General features: G+C 37.1%; 3 protein-coding genes across 5 annotated transcripts in view; 1 reads left to right on the top strand and 2 right to left on the bottom strand.

The window, feature by feature from the left end:
• LOC107724330 (elongator complex protein 2) overlaps positions 1-16,548 on the bottom strand; it is a 21,477-nt gene extending 4,929 nt beyond the window's left edge. The window contains exons 1-18 of one of the 2 annotated variants that reach the window (XM_016533208.1): positions 16,411-16,548; positions 16,062-16,140; positions 15,823-15,893; positions 14,850-14,991; positions 12,981-13,058; positions 12,688-12,752; positions 12,550-12,616; positions 11,645-11,788; positions 11,273-11,356; positions 10,988-11,088; positions 5,371-5,499; positions 5,074-5,223; positions 4,799-4,990; positions 4,288-4,357; positions 4,082-4,180; positions 3,103-3,160; positions 978-1,050; positions 148-337 (exon numbers count right to left, since the gene is read on the bottom strand). In XM_016533208.1, coding sequence (XP_016388694.1) covers positions 148-337; positions 978-1,050; positions 3,103-3,160; positions 4,082-4,180; positions 4,288-4,357; positions 4,799-4,990; positions 5,074-5,223; positions 5,371-5,499; positions 10,988-11,088; positions 11,273-11,356; positions 11,645-11,788; positions 12,550-12,616; positions 12,688-12,752; positions 12,981-13,058; positions 14,850-14,991; positions 15,823-15,893; positions 16,062-16,140; positions 16,411-16,542 — 1,924 coding nt within the window. In that variant the 5' untranslated portion in view covers positions 16,543-16,548. Of the gene's footprint in view, positions 1-147; positions 338-977; positions 1,051-3,102; positions 3,161-4,081; positions 4,181-4,287; positions 4,358-4,798; positions 4,991-5,073; positions 5,224-5,370; positions 5,500-10,987; positions 11,089-11,272; positions 11,357-11,644; positions 11,789-12,549; positions 12,617-12,687; positions 12,776-12,980; positions 13,059-14,849; positions 14,992-15,822; positions 15,894-16,061; positions 16,141-16,410 lie in introns of those variants that run through there. The other variant, XM_016533209.1, reaches the window with a different exon arrangement.
• A 246-nt stretch (positions 16,549-16,794) lies between these two features.
• LOC107724320 (protein Simiate-like) lies at positions 16,795-19,913 on the top strand. Of its 2 annotated transcripts, XR_001638015.1 has the most exons (7): positions 16,795-16,964; positions 17,120-17,171; positions 17,718-17,847; positions 17,980-18,056; positions 18,144-18,213; positions 18,313-18,739; positions 19,517-19,913. XR_001638015.1 is itself a non-coding variant. In XM_016533193.1 (6 exons), the coding sequence occupies exons 1-6, from the start codon at positions 16,898-16,900 to the stop codon at positions 18,445-18,447; spliced, it is 531 nt and encodes a 176-aa protein (XP_016388679.1). In that variant the 5' UTR covers positions 16,795-16,897; the 3' UTR covers positions 18,448-19,019. The 2 variants fall into 2 exon arrangements, 1 of the variants encoding a protein (XP_016388679.1); XM_016533193.1 differs by lacking the exon at positions 19,517-19,913 and having other exon boundaries at positions 18,313-19,019.
• A 767-nt stretch (positions 19,914-20,680) lies between these two features.
• LOC107724361 (alpha-catulin-like) overlaps positions 20,681-22,679 on the bottom strand; it is a 68,310-nt gene continuing 66,311 nt past the window's right edge. The window contains exon 19 of the mRNA XM_016533267.1: positions 20,681-21,399. Within this exon, the coding sequence (XP_016388753.1) occupies positions 21,235-21,399 (165 nt within the window). The 3' untranslated portion in view covers positions 20,681-21,234. The remainder of the gene's footprint in view (positions 21,400-22,679) is intronic.

The raw sequence follows: 22,679 nt of genomic DNA, 5'->3' as shown, positions 1-22,679 counted from the left end.
TATATTAATATTATATATATAATTATATTAATATTCTGATTTAGCAATAATATATATATATTTTTTTGTCAAAATACACTCCTCAACTTGACCGCTGAGGGAACTAAGATGAGGTATAAAATAAGGTAAGAGGGGAGGGGTGCTCACCTGTATCTGAGTCAGGGTTCCCTCGTCTCCATAAGGACCAGGTGCGATCTCGAGAAACGGCGAGCAGAAGGCATCCATTCGGAGAGAACGCCATCTGAGTGACGGTCAAGCTGTGGCTGGGCAGTGACTGAAGCTGTTTCCAGGAAGTTGTGCTCCACAGAAGAATGGCAGCATGTTCTGGTTTAGAGGCCTGTGACACAAGACACATGTAAATCATGTAGATCTTCTTTTACACCAACATCCAAAAGCAAGATGTTTGTCCTCTTTCTCTGAACCTCAACCGCAGAGCTCTCCTCCTACATACAGCGTTTGCAGCTCAGCCAGCAGTGGATAAACCTCACGTCCACAGCAAAGTCATCTGAGCCTGCAGGACCCCAGCAGCATGTCCGCTCGAGCGTGAACAATGGCAGGTGACACGCAGAATGTGCTTTCATTCAGAAGGGCTTTGTGCGTGATCAGCGTGGGTTTGGCAGAACCAAGGGGGCCAGACCGGGACACAAACCAATGATCTCCCTTCAACTGTCTCAGAATGTGTGTCATGCCGGCCGGAGCGCACGTAGGGCTGCCTACCAACCCTGGTCATGTGAGTTCAATGTGTTTTTAATACGACAGGCGGCTCATTACATCAAAAAGAAGCAAAATTAACTTACACACGGATGTCAGGGTCTAAATTGACATGAGCTTGTTAAAATGGCAAATGACTAAATATTCATAACCACTTAAGGATCGGTGCAGCTTCACGCATGCATGCTTTTCTGTGTCCTGTTATTACAGTCCACGGCTACATTTGTGTGACACTAATGACCATCTGGTCACCCATGTGATTGTACCTTACATGCCGAGGCCACCACCGTCCTCTCCGAATCCGACGCCAGACAAAACATCTCAAAGCCGTGTCCATACCTGCGGAGAAAGCGACACGGAAAGAGGGTATGTTAATGAGGGCTCTGTCAGTACTTGCTCACAAATAAAGCCTGAGCACCGTGACAGGTTCAGAGAGACGGTCGGGGCGGTGATTCAAACATGACGGATGCTTTGTGTGTCAGGGCTGCCGTGCGTGCTCTCCTGTGCTTATGGGAGTGGAAGAAAGCCGTGCGCTCTGGCAGCCATTAGCAGATCTGCTTAGTAATTTCCAGCGTTGGATGAATAGCTCTGCAAGCCAGGCTGTCAAAGACTTCAGCTGCTTACAGCTGTGTATGTAAATTATTATAGTTCATCCAGTGTCGCCTGTGTATCAAGGAAACTGACTTTGAATTCTTATGAGCAAGTAAAAAAAATGCAAGTCTGTACATTTCAATTGATTGTAAATGCCTTGGTGGGACATGAATATTTAATCGTGAAAAATACTGTTCATGTGTAATAATTTAGCAAAACTTCTTGTGAATAATATGCCTATTTTCCCACCAACCAGTGCAGAATGCCACTAAACATCCAATTCTGTAATATATTGACTACAGTTTCAGCAAATGTCAGAGTCGTATGTCATTTTAGTGCAACATGGGTATTATTGTGTGCTAACAAAAGCTCGGCAAACTTAGGCCAGAAAATACTGAATGCAAGTAAGCAAACACAGGCACAAATGCTTGGCTAATGCAAACACCCCATTGCATTGCTGTGGCAGTAACAATCCTCAGTATGCAAGGGATCAATAGGGACTTCAAATATCTGAACCATTAATCTGGATGCTATTCAGCTATAAACATTTGAACAGTTTAAGAAAATCTGCTGCAAACTGTTGCAGTGTTGTTGTTAACTAAAACTATTAAAAATGTATATATATTTTAATTGAAATAATACAGAATATTTTAAAAAACTTAAGTCGGCACCAATAGCCTTGTGGGCAGCGTGCCGACACATACAGCGGCATTGCGCTATGAGGGTCCTGAGTTCGAATCCCGACTTGAGGAACTTTCCCGCCCCGCCCCCCTCTCTCTCCCACTTCACTTCCTGTCAGCTCTATTCTGTCCTATCATAATAGACAAAAAACACCAAAAAAAAATAAATACAACTTAAAAATGACAAGCACAAAACTAAAATGAACTCTGAAAATATAACAAAAAGGTTATCCAAAATATTAATAAATACTATAATAGTATATAAATTATACTAAATTAACTAAATAATAAAATAAACTGTTGCTCCATGACTTTAAAGATTGATCATAAGAAAAATTACTCTTGGTACAATAAATATTTGTCTAAACTTAAAGTGTCTTTTGTTTGTGTAAAAATGTATTATTATTATTATTTTAATTACCATTGTTTAAAATCACATGCATAAAACAATTGGTATATCAGTGCTACATATTGGTTACTAGACAATTGCTTAAATTGCTACTGGTTGTAGAAAAAAATATTATTGAGATTATTAAGATTTATTTTTGGTGTTTTTTGCCTTTATTTTGATAGGACAATTGGTAGACAGGAAGCAAAATGGGAGCGAGAGGGGGGCCGGATTATAACTCAGGACACCCAAAGCGCAACGGTACTCTATGTCGGTGAACTGCACGTGAGGCTATCAGCGCCGACTTTTATTATTATTATTATCAGTCAGTCTAAAGTTTATTCTAATGCCTACTATAACACCCTTCACAGCAGTGTGTAGAACACTGGTCTGACACATTTCAGAGCGCAATGACACAACATCAAACTTGCATAACCAGAAGCATTAGCATTCACATGCTTGCATACAGTATTTTTGTGTCTTAGTTTGGATGCAGAAGTTAAGAGGAGGAATAAAAAAAGTTATTTAATGAACAATTTTAGGCTTTTCTTGTTTAGTGTCAAAGCATACAGGATGAATGGTTCTTGTCATGAGCTCTAAATAATACCTATTACACTGCATTATTTATGTCACAGAAGCTGGTTAAGCAATAATGTGGTACAGCATTAGTGCCCACTGCACAACAACCAATGAGGGCAGAAGAACACAAATGAGAATTGATGGGAAACTCACAGCTTCTGTACCTCTGGCCAGAGTGTGTTCTGCAAGAGGTCGTCCTCTGTCGGAGGCTCTGGCAATACACACAGATTCACAATATATAAACATAGTTATTATGAGAAATGAGCAGACGCCTATAGCCTGTATTTTTCAATAGGCTCATTTTTTAATTTAGCAACAGATACACAGCCGAGCAATTTACTCAAAGCTGTTTGGAACAACGGCGGCTTTATCTACAATTTTCAATGGCCGTTAGCTTTACGACATGCTGTAAATCTAATTTAGCTCTCTTTGTGCAAGCCTGAAATAATATTGTCTCATTTAGATACACAGACACTTATGCAACACATGCCCCAATTGAAATGGAATGGAGACCAGGCATTTTGTTTAATTCATCCCTGGTTTGCGGTTTTATTTTAATTATTTCCCTCTTTGCCCCTCCAGAGTGGTATTATTCCATTAACAACTCTGTGTCCGCCTCATTGCACTCCCCATCGCCCAGAGTCATCAATATTTTAACTTTGCAATTATATAAGCCTTCTTTCTAATTATGATTCCAGATTAAGGAGCTTTTTCAATCACATTGACAACGTTTGCCACTGTTCGCCTGGAGCAAGAGCGGCATAAACCCCCCTGCTTCAACACTCACCCTCCACCCATCCCCCCCTTATGCTGTAATAACATTTGTCTCCAGTATCTCTGATTCATGCCCCAGATACATTAATAAACCAGAGGAAACAGTCTTTAATAACTGCTTGTCACAAATGAAGGATATCAATGTGTTTTCTAGGAATAACTGAGGAACTTACAGTGTCTACCTGGTGATGGTGAGGTTTTTGACTATTGCCATAAAGTCTGGTGCAAATTATATTTTGTTTCAGCTAAGAACTGTCTACTTGGAGAGAAAGAGCCCATTTGACTGAAATGTAAAAATGACCAACCACAGTTGAGAAAAAAAGCAGGAAAAAAAGAAAATAAAACTATACATAAATACCCGTGAGTTTGAGAGGTTGAAAGTAGGACTCTTTATATTGGTCGGACAGGCTATTGAAATCTTCACTGTCCTGTTGAGAGCTCTGAGATGTGAGGTCACCTGTAAACACATCAGATGCCACAGTAAAGGTTAGCAACTGCCTCACTGCTCTCAGGATGAGCACAATGCAAATTCTCCTGTGGCCAACGAATTCAAAGGGTTCATACCTTGAAACACTGCCTTGTTGGAGAGGCCAAGGGCAGGAGTGCTGGCTCCCTCTGGGAGATCTGCTATATCCTGAACACACAGGAGACAGACACACACTGTAAAACCTCTCTATAGAAACCCTTCTATTATATAATTAACTTTTCAAATTTTGTCTGAAATGCAAAATACTTTATAACAACTTTTTATTGAACTGTTGTATAAAAACAAAATGCTGGTCTAAATATAAGCACGGCTGTGTTTGGCTCCACAAGAGCCAAAGCGCTTAAGTGACATTCGCTTAATTACACGAGATCAACCTGAGTTGAGAATGCCATTTATGTCGTCTCATTTACCATGACCCTCAAGTTACAGAAAATGAAACTCATTTAGCTATATATCTGAGAGCATGTGCATAAACATTAGGATTAAGATAATGGAAAAATGTGAGACTCATCTTGAAATCTCTCGCTGATCCAAGACATTTGATGTAACTAATTAAAGTTTAAAGATGAGATGATTCTAAGTACTTACATTACAGCCCAGTAGTTTCTCCAGAGAGGTGCATGATATGTTAGCAAAGTTCTCCACAAAATTCCTTGGAGCCTTGAACACCCGCAGAACCTTCTCATCAGCACCGGACACGAACTGAAAACGCCCAACCATAGTCAGACACTGCATGTCATAGCCGTGTATCTGCGGCCTTGAGATCTCGTGCCAGGTAATCTGCAAACACAGTAAGCGTTGATCAACTATAAAAGCCTACAGTGTATGATAATTCAAAAATCAAATAGAATATTTGTTTAAACCTCTGAGCATCCATTTCTGGTCCAGGGTGTAAAGAGTCTAGTGGTTTGGTCTGATCCGACAGTAATGATAAACTCTCCCTCAGGGTCCCAGCTCAAGTCCTGCACTGCATTAAAGTGACCCGAAATGACCACACTAGGCCTCCATACTCCCTGTTTAAAACATAAATCTCCATATTCATTTACTCCATTTGGTGTAAATCATAACATACTTGAATTTTGGCCGTTTTTACTAGGTAAAAAGGAATGTTTGCATAAAAAGCTTTGCATTACTGGCGGATGTTGTCAGTTACGTCTGACCTGGTTGCTGTCACAGTGCCAGAGGTGCAGCGCTCCGTGAAAGGCATGAGCCAGAATCATAAAGCCGTCGGGACTCATCTGGCATCCATAGAAACCCAGGGTATTTCCTCCAACTTCCCCAACACGAACCTTAATGAAGAGTCAACAAGAAATAACGGAGAAACAATAAATATTCAAACTATCCATATTATAGTGTACAGCACCACACATCAAGCCTGAAACATTTTTGTAGGACTACCTAGAAGGACACAATGGTGGATTAGTAACCCGTTGAGGGACTCAAACCTCCAATATTTTGGTTACCCACCCTGTGGTGCGTTTCTCATACAACAATGTAATTAGCTGCATAACTACCATAGTATTATATGTTATTGGAGAAATTAACTAGCTATTTACGACTATATCTTGCTTGTTAATGCAAATATCTAACCAGCCAATCGCATGACAGCAACTCAATGCATGTAGGCAAGTTCAAACCGAGCATCAGAATGGGGAGGAAATGTGATTTAATTGACTTTGAATGTGGCATGTTTGTTGGTGCCAGACGGGTTGGTCTGAGTATTTCAGAAACTGCTGATCTACTGAAATTTTCATGCACATCCACCTGTAGTATTTACAGATAATGGTCAGAAAAAGACAAGATATCCAGTGAGCAGTAGTTCTGTGGGCAAAAATGCCTTGTTGATGCCAGAGGTCAGACTGGTTCAAGATGATAGAAAGGCAACAGTAACTCTATAACCTGTCACAACCGAGGTTTGCAAAAGAGCATCTCTGAACACACAACACGTCAAACCTTGAAGCAGATGGGCTACAGCAGCAGAAGATCACACTGGGTGTTGCTCCTAACAGGAAACTGAGGCTAAGATTGAAAAAAGGTTGCTTGGCCTGATATATATTGCTTATTTTGTTTAAGAGCTTGATATATTTAGGTCCACCTGTCATACTAAGAAGAAACTATGTTTCTAACCACAGAGTGAAAGCTGCAGTTCCAACCTCACAACTTCATGAAGCCATTCACAAATGCTCATTAAAACTATGGTTTTGAGAATCACTGAATTGTTGGTGACAAACTTTCTTTTTACCTAACAATACTTTTGGGAAACGCACTCCACATCTTTAAAATCCAGTCCACCACAGTCCCTTAGTATGGTGATATTGTAGACTGTCATCCACTCTGAAATCCTGTCTGAAGTGCTTATAAACTCGTTTTAGGGTTATTTGTTCATTTGATTATACAGAGAGAGAATGACATTATGTTATGGCTGTTATGAGTTAATTGCCTGGGGTGGCTAAAATCCGATCCCAAATAGGACATTTACATGAAAACAAAAACCTAGGGAACACTCTGCGCTCTCCATCATGTTCTTGATGGTGTGCATTTGATAAGCGAGGCCTTCGCTGGTGTCACTGCCCCTGATAAACCGGCTGGACAAACAGGCTGCTAATTAGTAGTCATGAATCCTGAGCAATCCGAGTTGAGAGTCTACAGCTGTGCTCCATCTCCGTTAAGTAACAGTCTGAGGACACCAATTAATCAGGCCGACAAGCGAAAAGCACGATGTATGCAAAGAGGAGACTATTAAATGAGAAATAAATCGTGTTTGCTTCCTTTGGATGCATTAATGTGATGTTGAACGTAATCACACACACATTAAATCAAATATGAGCCTCGGAAAGCTGGGAGACAAAATGGTCACATGAAGAATGAATCAGTGTAAACTCCCCTGACTGGGCTGGGCTATGAATACCAAAGCAATGCAATTGTTTTTCAGCAAACTGTAGCACGGCTTGCCCTCCGTCAGGCCCGTGTCTAACATGCTTAATGCTGCTCGAGTGTCTCACGGTAATGGGGGAAGTGAGTCGTGCTGCGGAGCAAGCGGTAACATTGTATAAAACAAGATAATTAGTCATGATTATGCTATCAGCGATAACCTGCCTCTACTTTTATTTATGGTTGTGTGCAAGCAAATACTGATGCTCCAGCCTCAACATCTGCATTGCCAATACACTCTCAGAGGGTGAAGAAATATTTTTGTAATTTAATCGAATCACACTTTCAGCTGTGAAAAGGAGGTATGAAAATTTCAGTTGACAGCCATCGCAGTGGTGTTTCCTGTTGACCTTGAGCAGGACAAGACATTTCCAGGCAGCCGTGTTAAAAGCAGCAGTGATTCCTCACGTTCAGGAGTCAGGAGTCAGCACGTGTCAGCGCTCAATGATTCAGTCTCTTGTCATGCCCAGTAGAGCATGTCTCAAAGATATTGCCAGATCAGGTGGCTAGCTTAAGCTCTTCATCAAAACAACAATACTAGACGGACAAATCAGCCATCTAACGCTGAGATTTTAACGCCACCACTAGACATGCAGGACAGTTCGTACAGAGCCACATTGGCTGGATTCAAAACTAAATCCACAAACCATCAAACGGTAAGGGCTATCAACATTTTCACGCACCTGTGTACGCCAATAGAGAGACATTTGAGATGCCCTTCACAGTCGTATCCTACGGAGTGAATATGGCAGAACTAATGACTGCGATAAAGAGAGCCCTTCACTTTGAATGGCACGGATCTCTGCGAGCCATTCTGGAAAGAGTGATGCAACATTAACCAGATTGATTTTGAATTCTGTCCACATGGCTACTCGTATATCACGACCAAATCTCATGGGTGAAATGTGCAATCACTCTTGTTTAGGGAAGGAACGCCAATATGGATTTGTGGCACAATGTGTGTTGTAACACAAACCACAGTGTTTTGGATGGGAAGGGTACGAAAGGAAACAATGCAGGGGAGGCACAAAACTCTTGAGGATCCTGGAAATCAAACAGTGCCTCAGTACTACAATGATGTGATCTAGAAAATCTAGGCCGGTAGCCAAAAGACTAGGTTCTTGTAGCTCAACTGGTAGCCATAACCCCACACTTAAAAAATTAAAGCACTTTAGACTGAACCAAAGAGAAGTGGGAACACATAGGTTTGAAGCCCAGTAGAAGCAATCCATGAACTATCAGCCTTATGCCCTTGAAAGGTACTTAGTGCCGGTTGCTCCAAAGTGATTCAATAAGCATACTGCAAGTCACTGTGGATAAAAGTGTTTGCTAAATGACTACTTGTCTTGGATTATCTTGCACTTTATCTTACAAGATAAAGGTTATCGCTACCGGACAAACTAATGCTTTACTCATGGTTCCATTCCTGTGGAGATGAGAGAATTATGAGGCTAAAAAGTGAGCAATCCAACAATGATGAGCAGCTCAATATTACGCCAATTCTAGGTGATGTGGGTGTGGGTCATGAGGTCTGGAGGTTAAAGATTTTTCATGGTAACTCATGTGTTCTCTCTTCTGGTCAATCAGGGAAAATAAACCATTAGCACAACACTAATGGCTCAGAGTCTCAAAATGGTCCCTGCAGTCCCCCCACACTGCTCACTGGCAACATGACTTATTAGTAGGGTGTATTTTACCCAGCGGTTTGCCTGGCCACTCTACTGCAAACCAGATCTCCACTAAATCTGACCAATTAGGCAAATCATTATGGAGGAGACTCTTCTTTGTGGGTGTGTTAATTAGCCAAAGTGATGCTGGTCATTTTCTGCTTAGTAGGGCACTTGCAGTCAGCCCATAACTGTGCCATGAAAGGCAAGTTTTAGATAATATAAACTGCCATATTTATGAACAAGTAATTATTGCAAGTTCAATGGTTAAGAACTTTTCACACCAAATGCAAGATAAAAAAACAATCTTAAAAACTGATATAAATAGTGGAATTTAATCCGCAGCAAAAACTGGTGTGAAATGCACCACAGGAATCCATTGTGTCTGTTCAAAATCTAGTTTATGACAAATATTTATGTTTATTGCGAAAGGGCCTTCATGCTACAACCGTTTCAGTTTTGTTCTACATAATGTAGTAATAGCCAAGTATGCATTATATCTGTTGCTTATCTCTTAACCTGAGCTAAAGCCGAAGTGAAAGTAGGGGATCAGAAGGCAGAAATCGGAAAGGATGTATAATAACCCACATTTATTTCCTTTGTATCCATGAATCTGTCAGTTCAAAGGCACTCAACCACATCTGATAACCCAGTTCACACCTACCTCATATCGTATGCCCTTTACGACTCTATACAGAAGACACATGCAGTGCAGAAGATAACGGATATATAACAACCCCATTGCATTCAGGTACAACACAAGACCTGAAATCAACCTCTTTCTTCTTACAACTACAACTCACTGTCTTTCATTTTTAATTGGACAAGCCTTAGTACGACAAAGCACTACTCATCGTACTACGACATGCCAAGTGTCAGAATCAGGAGCCATTGATCTGAGCCCAGAGACCTATGTCTGTATGCCAAGATCAAAGTGAGTACCTCTTATTAATCAACCATGAAGTCAAGCCTGTCCTTTTATGACTGAAGTAAAAAAAAAAAAAACGGCGTTTTTATCGCCATCCCATTTCTGAGAGGAACTCACCAATCATTCACAGTCCCTCACACAGATGGAAGAGAACAAGCGTATCTGTGCAATTCTCAGTGTGTGGGTTAAATTCAACGCAGTTAGCAGAGAATGGGCAGATGTTCCCTGCAAGACCCAGAGAGCGTAACAGAGGAGCTTGTGCAGCACTTCCTGCCCCTGCTGCGGATTCTAGAAGTCCATGACTGGCAACCAGAGAGTATATGAAAGGCAGGAAGGAAATGACCTCAGGATGGGGTTATTTCTTTCCAGGAGCCTGATCTGTACGCTCAGGTTTAAAAATCAGAGGAGACTGAAGCCATTGACGTAGGGTCTGCAATGAGAGACGTCTTGTGTCTAGAACTAGATCTTGTGCCTATTTTAAAGTCTTTATGCTAGTTTTCAATTTCTTTATTAGTTTATAAGGCACTACATGGTCTTGCACCAGAGTACCTTTTAAAAAAGTTTTCTGCAAGGCCCCACAGATCATCCGGTTCCTCTCTTATTTGGTGATGCTGCATTCAGCCATTATGCTCCATGCCAATAGAGGAAATGAGAAGTGCAGAAAATACTGATATTTTTAAACATAAAAATTAAAAACCTAGTTATTTAGTCTGGCTTTTATGTAGTGTATACATTTTTTTCTATTATTTATGTTTATTTTATTTATTAAAATCATTAAAAATTTATGTTCTACATTTTGTTGATTTTTATTTTATTGTATTCTATTATTTTACACTTTTATTATAAACTACTTTAGCATTATTTTCATTGCTTGTATTTTGTGTCAGTTGTTAAAAAGCACTTTGAAGTGCATTTGACTGGATTTGAAAGGTGCTTTATGAATGAAATTTTTATCAATTATTATTTTGTATTTATTTTTTATTAAAAAAAAATTTGAAATCCGAGTCATAGCACAGTGGTAGCACAATGTGTTTGACACATCAGAGTTCAACTCTGGAGTTGTCCAAATCTCATTTCTTCTCTCTCCATCCCATAATTTCCCACCCTTTCTTTAAAAACTCTGAAAGGCTAGAACTGAAGCTAGATTTCTCAAGTCTTCTGGAAATTTGCATGCATTTTACTGCATTCTAATCCACCTTTAAAAATGTTCCAATATCAGTATTTATTAAGTAGTAAACAAGGTGACTTTACCAGCTCAACCCACATGCCTGAATCCTCCTCTGGCCCCCATAAGATCATGGTCTTGTCCATTGAGGCAGAGAGCAGCTTCAGGGGCTGGTCCACTGAGTCACCTGCAGGGGGAGACATCAAGTTACAAAACCGAGGGAGACTGGATAAATACAAATAAAATAATAAAAACAATATAAATTATACAGTACATCAAAATGAAAATAATTTCACAGCACATTGCAATGATATAAAGAAACTAAATCAGCTCATGCTCACTAATCACTAAATGAAAGCATGCAGGAATACCTTTGACACATGGAGGCTGCCAGTGAATTCCATAAACCCAGTTTTCATGGCCAGCCAACACTGTTTCAAGAGTCACAGCAAACTCTAGAGCAGAAAGAAATAAGCAATGAGGAGTATATCATTATCCTCACATTTTTCATTACTTTAGGTCTTTACTAGACAAAGTCCATTTTACTTGCATTTGGATGCTGGCAAGTTCATTTTTGGACTCTGATTATAAAACACTATATATGTAATCCTTTATTTTGTGTTTCTATAGGCCAAGACATGGTTTCTAAACAGATAATCAAGAAGCTAATCAACTCAACAATAACCAATTTATATAAGTCATCACACAACTAAATTCCAATCATGCAAAACCTCCAGCCTCACCATCTCCAGACACTTGAAAAACATTCTCCTTCATCTTGATAACAGCGTCAGTCTGCTGGTCTGGTTCAGTGGCAGTCTTGGCAAACAGTCTCCACACTCTGATCAGACAGTCCTGTGAACAGCTGGCTAGCCAGAGTTCTCCATCTACACATCCAACAAGCAGTCAAAAAAAAAGTATTATGTGAGGCTTTCCCGCTTGTATATTTCAGTTACAGTGCCTTTAGTTGGCAGCAATTGCCTGTTTCATGCATTATAAAAGAATGTGAGAGTGAAAACAACAATACTGGCTCTTTAAGATGGTGCATTTTACATCCCTGGACTATTTCACTGCCAGTACTGTATCTTATGTATTAAATGGGTCTTTGACTTCAACTCTTATGCCAAAATTCATGAAAACATATGCACATCATATATGTGTGTGTGTGTGTGTGTGTGTTTATCTGCCAATTTATTAAAAAGTCTCTTACGTTTACCAAGGCTGAATTTATTTAAATACAAATACAGTAAAAAACAGTAATATTGCTAATTATTACAATTTATTTATTCCTGTGGTAGCAAAGCTGAATTTTCAAATGTCAAATTTCAAAAGTTGCGCTGCTTAATATTTTTGTGGAAACCATGTTTTATTTTTTCAGGATTCTTCAATTAATATAAAATTCAAAATAACAGAATTTATTTCAAATAGAAATTTGTGTAACATTATACATTTTGCTACTGATATTTTCAATCAATTAAATGCATTTAAAATATTAATTTCTTAAAAAAAAAACTGACACCAAAATTTGGAATAGATTACAATAAGGACTAAAGGCTACAAAGGTCAAATTTAGTTTTCATGGTGTCCTAAAACACGCTTCATTTTAATTCCTCTAAATATAATGCTTCTTAAGCACATTTATTCTTACCTTTAGTGGCCCACTCCACACATCGGACCCAATCCTCATGTCCTGTCAGAGTCAGAAACCTCTGAAACTAAACACACCCACATGATACACAAAATATGAAGAGCATTAATATAAAGCAAAGTCACCTGACAGTCTTACCTGGCCATTGAGCTGCACATACAGATGAACTCTGCTGTCATCTCCCCCACAGGCCAGTACTGGAACTGCAAGAGATGTAATTATCCTCCTCATTCACACCAATACACCAGGCAGACAAGTCACTAAGTCTATTCACGGCATCTAGAAGCAAAATACAGCTGCAGTCCAGACGTGAATAATGTAAGAGGCAGGCTAACGTCGCCCCAGGACATATTTAAAGCACAGAATGAGATTTTAACATGATAGGGCTGGACAATACAGCAAATCAACATGGAGCAGCGGGCGCAGCTTACCTCTGCTGCCTGGCAACAGCGCCAAGGAGACATCCATCATGAACCCGCTCCCAAAAGATACGGTCTGCAGGCATTCAACTAATGAAGAGAACAGAAACACCTCACATGAAAATGAACCTGTCCAACTCATGATGAATTCTTATTAAAAAAATAACTTATTATTTTAAATTAGACTATTATTAATCCAAAATATATATCGATATTAGAACAATTACCCTGAAAACCAGAAATCATCTCCTGTGCTAATTTAAAAAATAAATGCACTCAAAAGAAGCTGGTTTCTGCGTGCTGGCAGACAGCTCATTAGATTACTGTCACTTTAATGTTAGAGGAATGATGCAACTCATCATTGTGTGACTCAAGAGTTTGTCAAAACAATACAGAAATATTGCATTTACCATACTGTATATTGCTTTCACGCACCACTTTTTAATGAAATACTACTCTCTTTCTGAGCAGTAAGTATGGACATCAGAAAGAAAGCAGTAGGAACAATCAAATGATGTCTGTGCTTTTACTTAGAGTATAGTTTCTAATTGGTCTTTAGGGAGATACATGGGATTAGAGTTTAAACTAATTTTAACGCAGCGTTAACGCGGCGTTAAAATCTCAGCGTTAGATGGCTGATTTGTCCGTCTAGTATTGTTGTTTTGATGAAGAGCTTAAGCTAGCCACCAATAAACGCATGGCAAGTAAACAGTACATATATAAGATACAGGGGTCAAAGACGACAAAGGTTTTTCAAGCATCAAAACAAAGTTTAATTCCACTTTAGATTTTGTCCTGTTTAATTTGACTTTTTCTGAGTAAAAAATTACAAAACTATCATATACAGAAAAAAGTCATTTAGTGTAATAAATTCATATACCAAAAAAATCTTGTCAGGTGTATTTAGAACAAGAATCATTAGATGACATTAAAAAAAACTCTATTTATGGATCAGTGCAGCCCTCAAAAACTAATTAATTATCATTTCAAATCATTGCCATAATCCTTCAAACAATTAGGGGTTTTACTCATCTGTCAGCAAGAAGATTTTAATCATTTGAATAATAAAATTTAGTATGATGAAGTATTCTTTAATACATTTTATTACATAAAGGTCAGAATATGTTGTTTTATTTTTAGAAAAATATATGTTACACTGAATGATGATGGAACATTATTTCACCCCTATTTTGACATTTTATTTTTTACAAAAGTTATTTAAATCATTTCAGACACTTTACTTGCATTTAATATGCTTTTGATATATATAAAATCACTTTTGTAAATTTAATTTGATGCGGACACCAAAATGGGACATCTTGTCTTTAAATATATACAAATATATCCGGTCTTCAGTGTCTCATGATCCTTCAGAAATCATTCTGGTGCTTAAGAAACATTTCTTATTATTGAATACAGCTGTGCAGCTAAATATTTTTGTGGAAACTTTGATACATTTTTTCAGGATTCTTTAATGAATAAAAAGTTAAAAGAACAGAACTTTAGTAACATTATAAAATGTCTTTACTGTGAATTTAATGTATCCTTGCTGAATTAAAAAAAATCTTACTTCCAAACATTTGAGTACAGTAGTGCATATTATATACACATATTTGGGATATTTCTATTTGTTGTACTATTTACATTCTGTTGTTCTTGGTTGCTGACATCCAAGGCAAATTCTACTGTATCTCTGTGATGACAAATAAACTGATTTTGAACTACTGTATATGCACTGAACTCCAATTTTAAGCACTACTATTCATTTACAAGAACCAACCAGCAGATGTCAGGCTTGTAGAATTTGAAAAGTCTTTAAAAGCTTGCATGACTGAGTATTTTAAATCTGCACTTTTATGATGAACATACTCCCTATCTTACCTGTATCAGAGCTGCACGTCCAGAGTTTAACAGAGGAGTCAGAAGATGCTGAGGCCACCAGTAATTGAGAGGAGGACAGAGACATGGCATCCACTGCACACACGGGCCCTGAGTGTCCCGAACACACTGCACATGCTGTGAACTGCAGCAGAAGATGGACAAACATAACTCATTTTTAACTTTTGTGATTATCCATTTACAGACAATTATAACAGAAGATCGCAAATTTGAACTTCATAACTGACAAAGCTGGGTCATTCCTGTTCTGCAGTTCCTTTTGGGCTTTTATCATGCTGATTTCTGTAATTTTAGTAAACAGGACGGTTTAGAGCAGGGTTCCTCAAATCTGGCCCACGAGATCCACTTTCCTGCAGAGTTTAGCTTTAACCCTAATCAAACACACCTGAGCATGCTAATCAATGTCTTCAGGGTCATTAGAAAATCACAGGTAGGTGAGTTTGATCAGGGTTGGAGCTAAATTCTGTAGCGCATTGGCCCTCCAGGGCAAGATTTGAGGAACCCTGGTTTAGAGTGTGACAAAAAAAATCTGATGATTTTTCAAATCCAGTCCTAAAACTGTTTGTGCTGTTGTTTTCCCACCAGAAATAATGACATTTCCTGGAGGACTATGCAATTGAGAATCTGGGCAAATTGCAACAAGACTATTAAGTTAAGAAAACAATTAGTTACATTTTGTTATAACTGTAAGAGTGTTATCACTAAGGGTTTTCTTAACATAAGGGATTTGTTATTCAAAAGATATTCCAAAAGATGGAAAGGTATATTGAAACTCGGGTGGAAAGTGATATAAAGTCCTGACTAAAAAAAAAAAAATCACCTTGATATTTATGATAAAAACAAATCCATCTTTAATAGCTGTTGATTTATTTAATATTTTATCCAATGTATTGCATAACAGAAAGACCCAATTATGTTGTCAGCATAAGTGTCCATATTTATTGTACACACATACCTTCCCATCCTGCTTCTCCCAGACAACAACATTATTATCCGATCCACCAGATACCAGCTGGGTTTCCGGACCTGCAGAAACAGACAGCTTACGTTTCTACAAGTTCCTTTGTTTTTATTGTGTCTGAAAGTGACAGACAACTGAATAATGTCTATGCATGAAGTAAAAGATTTCACACTTTTTCTGAAATATCTGTAAACAGCCTATTTGACATTTATTAATGACGGTAAAAGGCTTACTGCAGTCGTGTTTATGAACCCACTGGACAGCATTCACTCTTCCAGTATGTTTATTCAGCACCTCAACAATCCTTATTTCCTGATAACAATTAATAAACCAAATTTAGATGAGACAAACCTGTCACAATTTCACAGTCATCTTATTTGACAGTTTATCAAACACTAAAGACATTTACTATGAAATTACTTCATCAGAATGTATACTCTAAACTTAGGTTTGAGTTTACAGTTTGCACATCACTGCATTAAAGAATCGGAACATATGTAACTGTATAATGTAAGTGTAATTAAACCACAGAGCATCAGCATCACCTCAACTAAATCAAGCGAACAATCATACAATCAGTACCTGTGGGTTATAAAGGGCAACTGAATTACATGTCCCAAAGGCAATGAGACCCCCTCTGCCCCACGACACAACATTAGGAGTGTGATTAGCACAACAAGAGACATGACATGTGTCCATTACAGGCGCTGCCATCTTCACCGCTGCTGTGTGTTACAATTAAAACGAACCGGGAGAATATGCCACTATAGTAGTTCCTGACAGAGTTATTTAAAATACGTTTCTCTAAAAATATAGCTGAATTGGATTGCATAACAATTCGTTTGCATTTATTATCAGGTAAAGGAATTTTGCAAGACATAGTAAGTTATGCAAAACACCAGCAGATACCACAAATTAGTATAACCGGATGTAAATTCAGAGCGGACATTTTTTGTGTGACTTGATTTGTCTTCCGGCTTCAAACATCACTGTTTAGTTATGATCAGACAGTATCAGCCTCTGTAATATTTTTTTCTTTTTTAATTTAATTGCTGTGGTGGATGCTGACATGGAAGATAGTGAAAAGAAAGCCCCATCAGTAATCGATCGTTATTTCACCCGCTGGTATAAAACTGGTAATATGTTCTGATTTCTGTTTTGTCTGCTCTTGTCAGTTGTTTTTACTGTAGCTCAATGTATGTTCAAATTAGCGTCCCAAAGCGTTTTTTTTAATATATACTTTTTAAAGATGTGATGATTAATTGCTGTGTTGGTGTAAATGCTTCTGTAGATCTGAAAGGAAAAGCATGTGAGGATCACTGCATTCTACAGCACTCCAACAGGTAAATATATTCTCTTCACTGTGCAATTTTCTTAGTGTTTCTTCAAGTACGTACTGTACACTTTTACTAAGTTTATTTTTATTTAAACTAGCGGATAGCAACGTTTGTTTGTTTTTCTTTTTTGTTGATGAATATGATAACTCTCTTGAACACTTTTAATATTTTATACACCTCAGATTCAGATGTTTTTTTATGCATAGATTTTAATCTGTACATAAATCTCAGATCCAAACTTTAATACTATAAATATATTATTACATATTTTAAACCACGATGATCTGAACCAACTGTTTATATTTATTGTATGACATTGTTTATAAACATTATTTGGAAATTGCGGCTGCTACACAATCAACTGAATACATATTCTGAGATATAGATTGAAATCACAACATGTTGGAAAGTTTCATGATGCAGGGAATGTCCATATGTCCATTCTTCTTTATTTACTGAAAGTCCACAGGGTCATAAGTGTTCATAGTTGGAGAAACACCCCTCTAAAGGTACCTTTGCTGTGAAAACCTAACTCTGTTTTCTTCTCATCAGGATATGCGTCATCACACTTGCAGAGTCTCATCCTATCCTTCAGAATGGACGAAAAATCAAAAACATAAACTATCAGATCAGCGATGGATGCAGCCGTCTGAAGAACAAGGTGTCTGGAAAGTCAAAGCGAGTGAGTACCTTTGTCCTTAATGATTTTAATACTGTAAACGCACACAATCAACACAGTAATTGTGATAATTACTTTTATATCTTAATTTACACTTTCTCTGAACATTATCAGTAAATATCATTTATTCTGCAGGGTGGTCAGTTCCTGACAGAGTTTGCACCACTGTGTAGAATAACGTGTACAGATGAACAGGAATACACCATATTCAGGTCAGTTACACAGACTGTCACTTGATAAACTTCACATTGAATTTCTATCATCTTAAAATGATGTCAGTTCAACTCATATTTTCCCAGCTGTATCAGAGGACGTCTCCTAGAAGTGAATGAAGCCATTTTGAACAAGCCAGATCTGTTATTGGAAAAGGTTACCACCAATACTGCTTTAAAAAAAATGAAATGGAAAATCTTTAACCTTTTACAAATTTAAGACCATATGTGTGAATTGTGTTCTTTTTTGGCACAGCCTTCCACAGAGGGATACATTGCAGTTATATTACCTAAATTTGAAGAGAGTAAGAGTGTCACTGAAGGCCTTCTGACCAGAGAACGATATGAGGAGGTTCTGACAAAAAGAAACCAACAAGAAGAGCCTTGCTGAGATCAACTTGCACTTTGAAACTGCTGAGTCTGCTTTGAAGAATAATTACTTCAAGCAGGTGGAAACGTCAATGGCATCATGAATGTGTGCCACTTGCATTTCAAAAAACACCTTGAGAAAATCTGAAGGAATGAAGACTTGTCTGCTGGATCCAGAGCAGTCTTGGATTTCACTGGAGTGCATTTTGTTGGACCACTATTCATGAGATACATAACGATGCCAGTGTCATGGGTATTGTTTAGTGTTTAGTTTATAGTTTCATTAAGAACTGGTTTAATTTGAGAAGTAACAGGTCTGTGTCCTCACAGACACATTATTTCCCTTCTGGTTACTATAAAACTGCTTATGGCCCTAACTTTTTGGAGATCATTATTGTTTAAGTTAATGCTAAATAAAGGAACTGCTCCCTTCTGAGTGTATTCAACTGGCTCTTATATGTTTGTTTTTATTCAGCCAATTTCTTTTACACAAACTAAGGTCAGTGCTCTCAAAACAATTAACAGCAATCTCAACATTGTCACTTTTCCCAGACAGATTGTTCAGATAAAAATGTACATACATTTACAAAACATTTCATAACAAAAACCTCATGGACTTGAAACTTACATACACAGTGGTGTATGTAAACTTGTATTTTCAATATAGTTGAACGTATAACCAACAGAGAATTTCAATAGTTTTGATGTTAGTACGTGCTTTTAATAAATGTATTGATTGAAGATATGTATTTGATCATGAGTATGTTTCAATAGTCTGCTTGAATGGCCTTAGTTTGGCGGAATGTATAAAATTGAATAAGAAATGTTTTGTGCATAAATAAATCACTCAAACATAAATATTTAAGAAAAAATAACATATATTTAGATTTTTTTTTCTGATTTCACAATCATTCAATGGTCCAACACTAATACAACTCAAGGTCATAGCTGCACAATCATCTCTAAAGCTTATGGTTTGACTGAGTGAAGTACAAATCAGAGGAAAATTTTAGCAGAGTATCAACTAGAACAGCCTTTTAATCTGTGTGCCGTACTAAAAATGTCAGTACACAACAGCCTAAGCTTAACAGGTCTGTGTCCTCACAGACACATTATTTCCCTTCTGGTTACTATAAAACTGCTTATGGCCCTAACTTTTTGGAGATCATTATTGTTTAAGTTAATGCTAAATAAAGGAACTGCTCCCTTCTGAGTGTATTCAACTGGCTCTTATATGTTTGTTTTTATTCAGCCAATTTCTTTTACACAAACTAAGGTCAGTGCTCTCAAAACAATTAACAGCAATCTCAACATTGTCACTTTTCCCAGACAGATTGTTCAGATAAAAATGTACATACATTTACAAAACATTTCATAACAAAAACCTCATGGACCTGAAACTTACATACACAGTGGTGTATGTAAACTTGTATTTTCAATATAGTTGAACGTATAACCAACAGAGAATTTCAATAGTTTTGATGTTAGTACGTGCTTTTAATAAATGTATTGATTGAAGATAATATGTATTTGATCATGAGTATGTTTCAATAGTCTGCTTGAATGGCCTTAGTTTGGCGGAATGTATAAAATTGAATAAGAAATGTTTTGTGCATAAATAAATCACTCAAACATAAATATTTAAGAAAAAATAACATATATTTAGATTTTTTTTTCTGATTTCACAATCATTCAATGGTCCAACACTAATACAACTCAAGGTCATAGCTGCACAATCATCTCTAAAGCTTATGGTTTGACTGAGTGAAGTATAAATCAGAGGAAAATTTTAGCAGAGTATCAACTAGAACAGCCTTTTAATCTGTGTGCCGTACTAAAAATTTCAGTACACAACAGCCTAAGCTATTGATTTATATACCGTCTCTAACCTTTTAGGTTAATGTACCAAAGCTTGACTTACATTGTTAGGACTGAAGTAAAAATACAAATCACAGTGACCTACAAGGCAGTCAATACTATTACAAGGCTGTCACTCCCACGCAAGTACATTTAAAGGGCCAGTTCGCCTGAAAATTCTGTCTTTATGTACTTGCCCTCATGTCGTTCCAAACCTGTATGATCTTCTGTGGAACATAAAAGATGATGTTTTGAAATATGTTTCAAGTCTTTTGAGACTTCAAAAATCACTTATTTTTGTGTTTCACATAAGTCATACTGGTTTGGAATGACATGAGGGTAGAAAACGTTAACAATTTTCATTTTTAGGTGAACTATCCCTTTAAAAGGAACTGTCTTTTTCATGATCATCCTTCAGAAATGCCACTTTGGAAAGTAACGTTCCCTGCTGTAAACACTCTTTAAACTTTTTCATACTAATATCCAAAGTCACTGAAACGGTGTCTTACAAAGCACTGAGCAGACTGCCCTGTGGCGAAACCAGTGTAGGAAGATGATTAAAACTGGATATATTTGGCATCAACTTGTACATGAGGCAGTTATGTTAAATACAGTGTGCAGAGTTTTTTTTTTTTTTTTGCAACAAAACTTTTATCATGTACACCTCAATGTTGGCTAATCACGAGAAATGCAGCTGAATATTCGGTTAAAACGGTAGCTTATTTACCAGCCATTACACTTGAAAGGGTCACATAATGACTTGAACACATGCAATGAAGGGTTTTTTTTTTCTTCAATATTTTTCGGTATCTGGAATGAGGCTGGTAATGCTAACGCTATCATACACCACAAAGCGAATGGGCAGAAGCACAAAGAATGGCACGTTGTGGGCGAGTGCATTGCCATGCACTGTGTGCGCGAGAACAGGCAAAAGCGCCTTTGGTTTTCAGAACTATTTGCTCTCCAGGAATGTTAGATTGGCCATGTGCTGCTCCAGGGATTTGACCCCAAAGCCACTGGAGCCTTTGCCATTCAGAGTTTCCTCACTGACGGTCGTGCTCAGCTGCTTCTCCCTCCAGTGCTGAGGTGAAGCCAGACAGCTGCGTTCTGATTTACACTGGAATTAAAGGTAGAAGATACAGTTTAATACAAACATGCTCTAAGATTTGATTATACGCATTTTTTTTAATTGATAGAACATTACATAAATCACACCAGAACATTAAATAATAAGTGAGGATGCACAATATATCAAATCTATTTAGAGCTTTTTAAATAGATTATTCAAATTCAATATATTCAATATGTTTATGCTTGCACATTTCCTCAGTTTTTAATTATCTTTGCTGTAATCTAACACTCTTTAAAGCTCATCTTTAATAACACAGCTAGAATTTTAATATCGGCGCATCCATGACATAATAGCACAACACTGTTTCCTAACCAGCATGGAGATACTATTATTTTTATTTCACTTAATTTTTTGTTAATATTTTCATTTTAATATTTTCTGTTGTCATTTTAATTTTGGTTAAATTTTTAGGAATTTTGTTATGTGTTTTTGTATTTTTACTTATTTTTTTAAATGTCTATATACTAGTGCTGTCAAACGATTAATCGCGATTAATCGCATCCAAAAAAAGTTTTTGTTTACATAATATATGTATGTGTACTGTGCATATTTATTGTGTATATATAAATACACACACATACAGTATATATTTTGAAAATATTTACATGTATATACATTTATATATTTATATTCATATATTTTATATTCTATATAAATATATTTAATATATAAACAACATATTTTTCTGAAATATATACACGCATGTGTTTGTATTTATATATACATAAGAAATATACACAGTATACACATATTATGCAAACGAAAACTTTTATTTTGGACGCAATTAATCGCGATTAATTGTTTGACAGCACTACTATATACTTTTTGGTAATTTTATTTCGGTTTTAAATTTACAGTAGTTATTTTAATATATCAAGTTAAACAAAAACTAGCTGAAATAAAACGAGTTTATGTTTTTTCAATTTTATTTCAAGAAACTCGTTTTTTATGGTTTTAGTTAACTTTAGCTTTTGTTTAACTAAGTTACTATAGTAACCCTGGTCCTTATCACGCGTTCCTTTACATGTAAATCTGAGTTTTGTCCTAACTTGTTTATTAACCAAAATTAAAATTCAGGCTGATACTGATAAGCTGATAATTATTGTCTCCATGGCAGATAGCCATTATAATGTACAGTATGAAAAATTTATATTCATTTTGAGATTTGCTAATTTAGATTTGAAAATGTCATCAAATTTGCACTAAGGGCATCCTCCCGAGTTCAGATCCCGACTCGAGGACCTTTCCCGATCCACCCCCCCCCC

Source organism: Sinocyclocheilus rhinocerous, unplaced genomic scaffold (genome assembly GCF_001515625.1).
Source record: "Sinocyclocheilus rhinocerous isolate Xijiao unplaced genomic scaffold, SAMN03320098_v1.1 scaffold574, whole genome shotgun sequence".
NCBI lineage: Eukaryota > Metazoa > Chordata > Actinopteri > Cypriniformes > Cyprinidae > Sinocyclocheilus > Sinocyclocheilus rhinocerous.
Note: the sequence above shows the minus strand (reverse complement) of the source record. Positions and strands in the feature narration are given on the sequence as shown.

Coding starts and splice junctions, on each gene's coding strand:
- LOC107724320 (XM_016533193.1), top strand. CDS start 16,898: ATGGAAGATAGTGAAAAGAAAGCCCCATCAGTAATCGATCGTTATTTC. Junction 17,172..17,717: donor ATTCTACAGCACTCCAACAG/GTAAATATATTC, acceptor TCTTCTCATCAG/GATATGCGTCATCACACTTG. Junction 17,848..17,979: donor TGTCTGGAAAGTCAAAGCGA/GTGAGTACCTTT, acceptor TTTATTCTGCAG/GGTGGTCAGTTCCTGACAGA.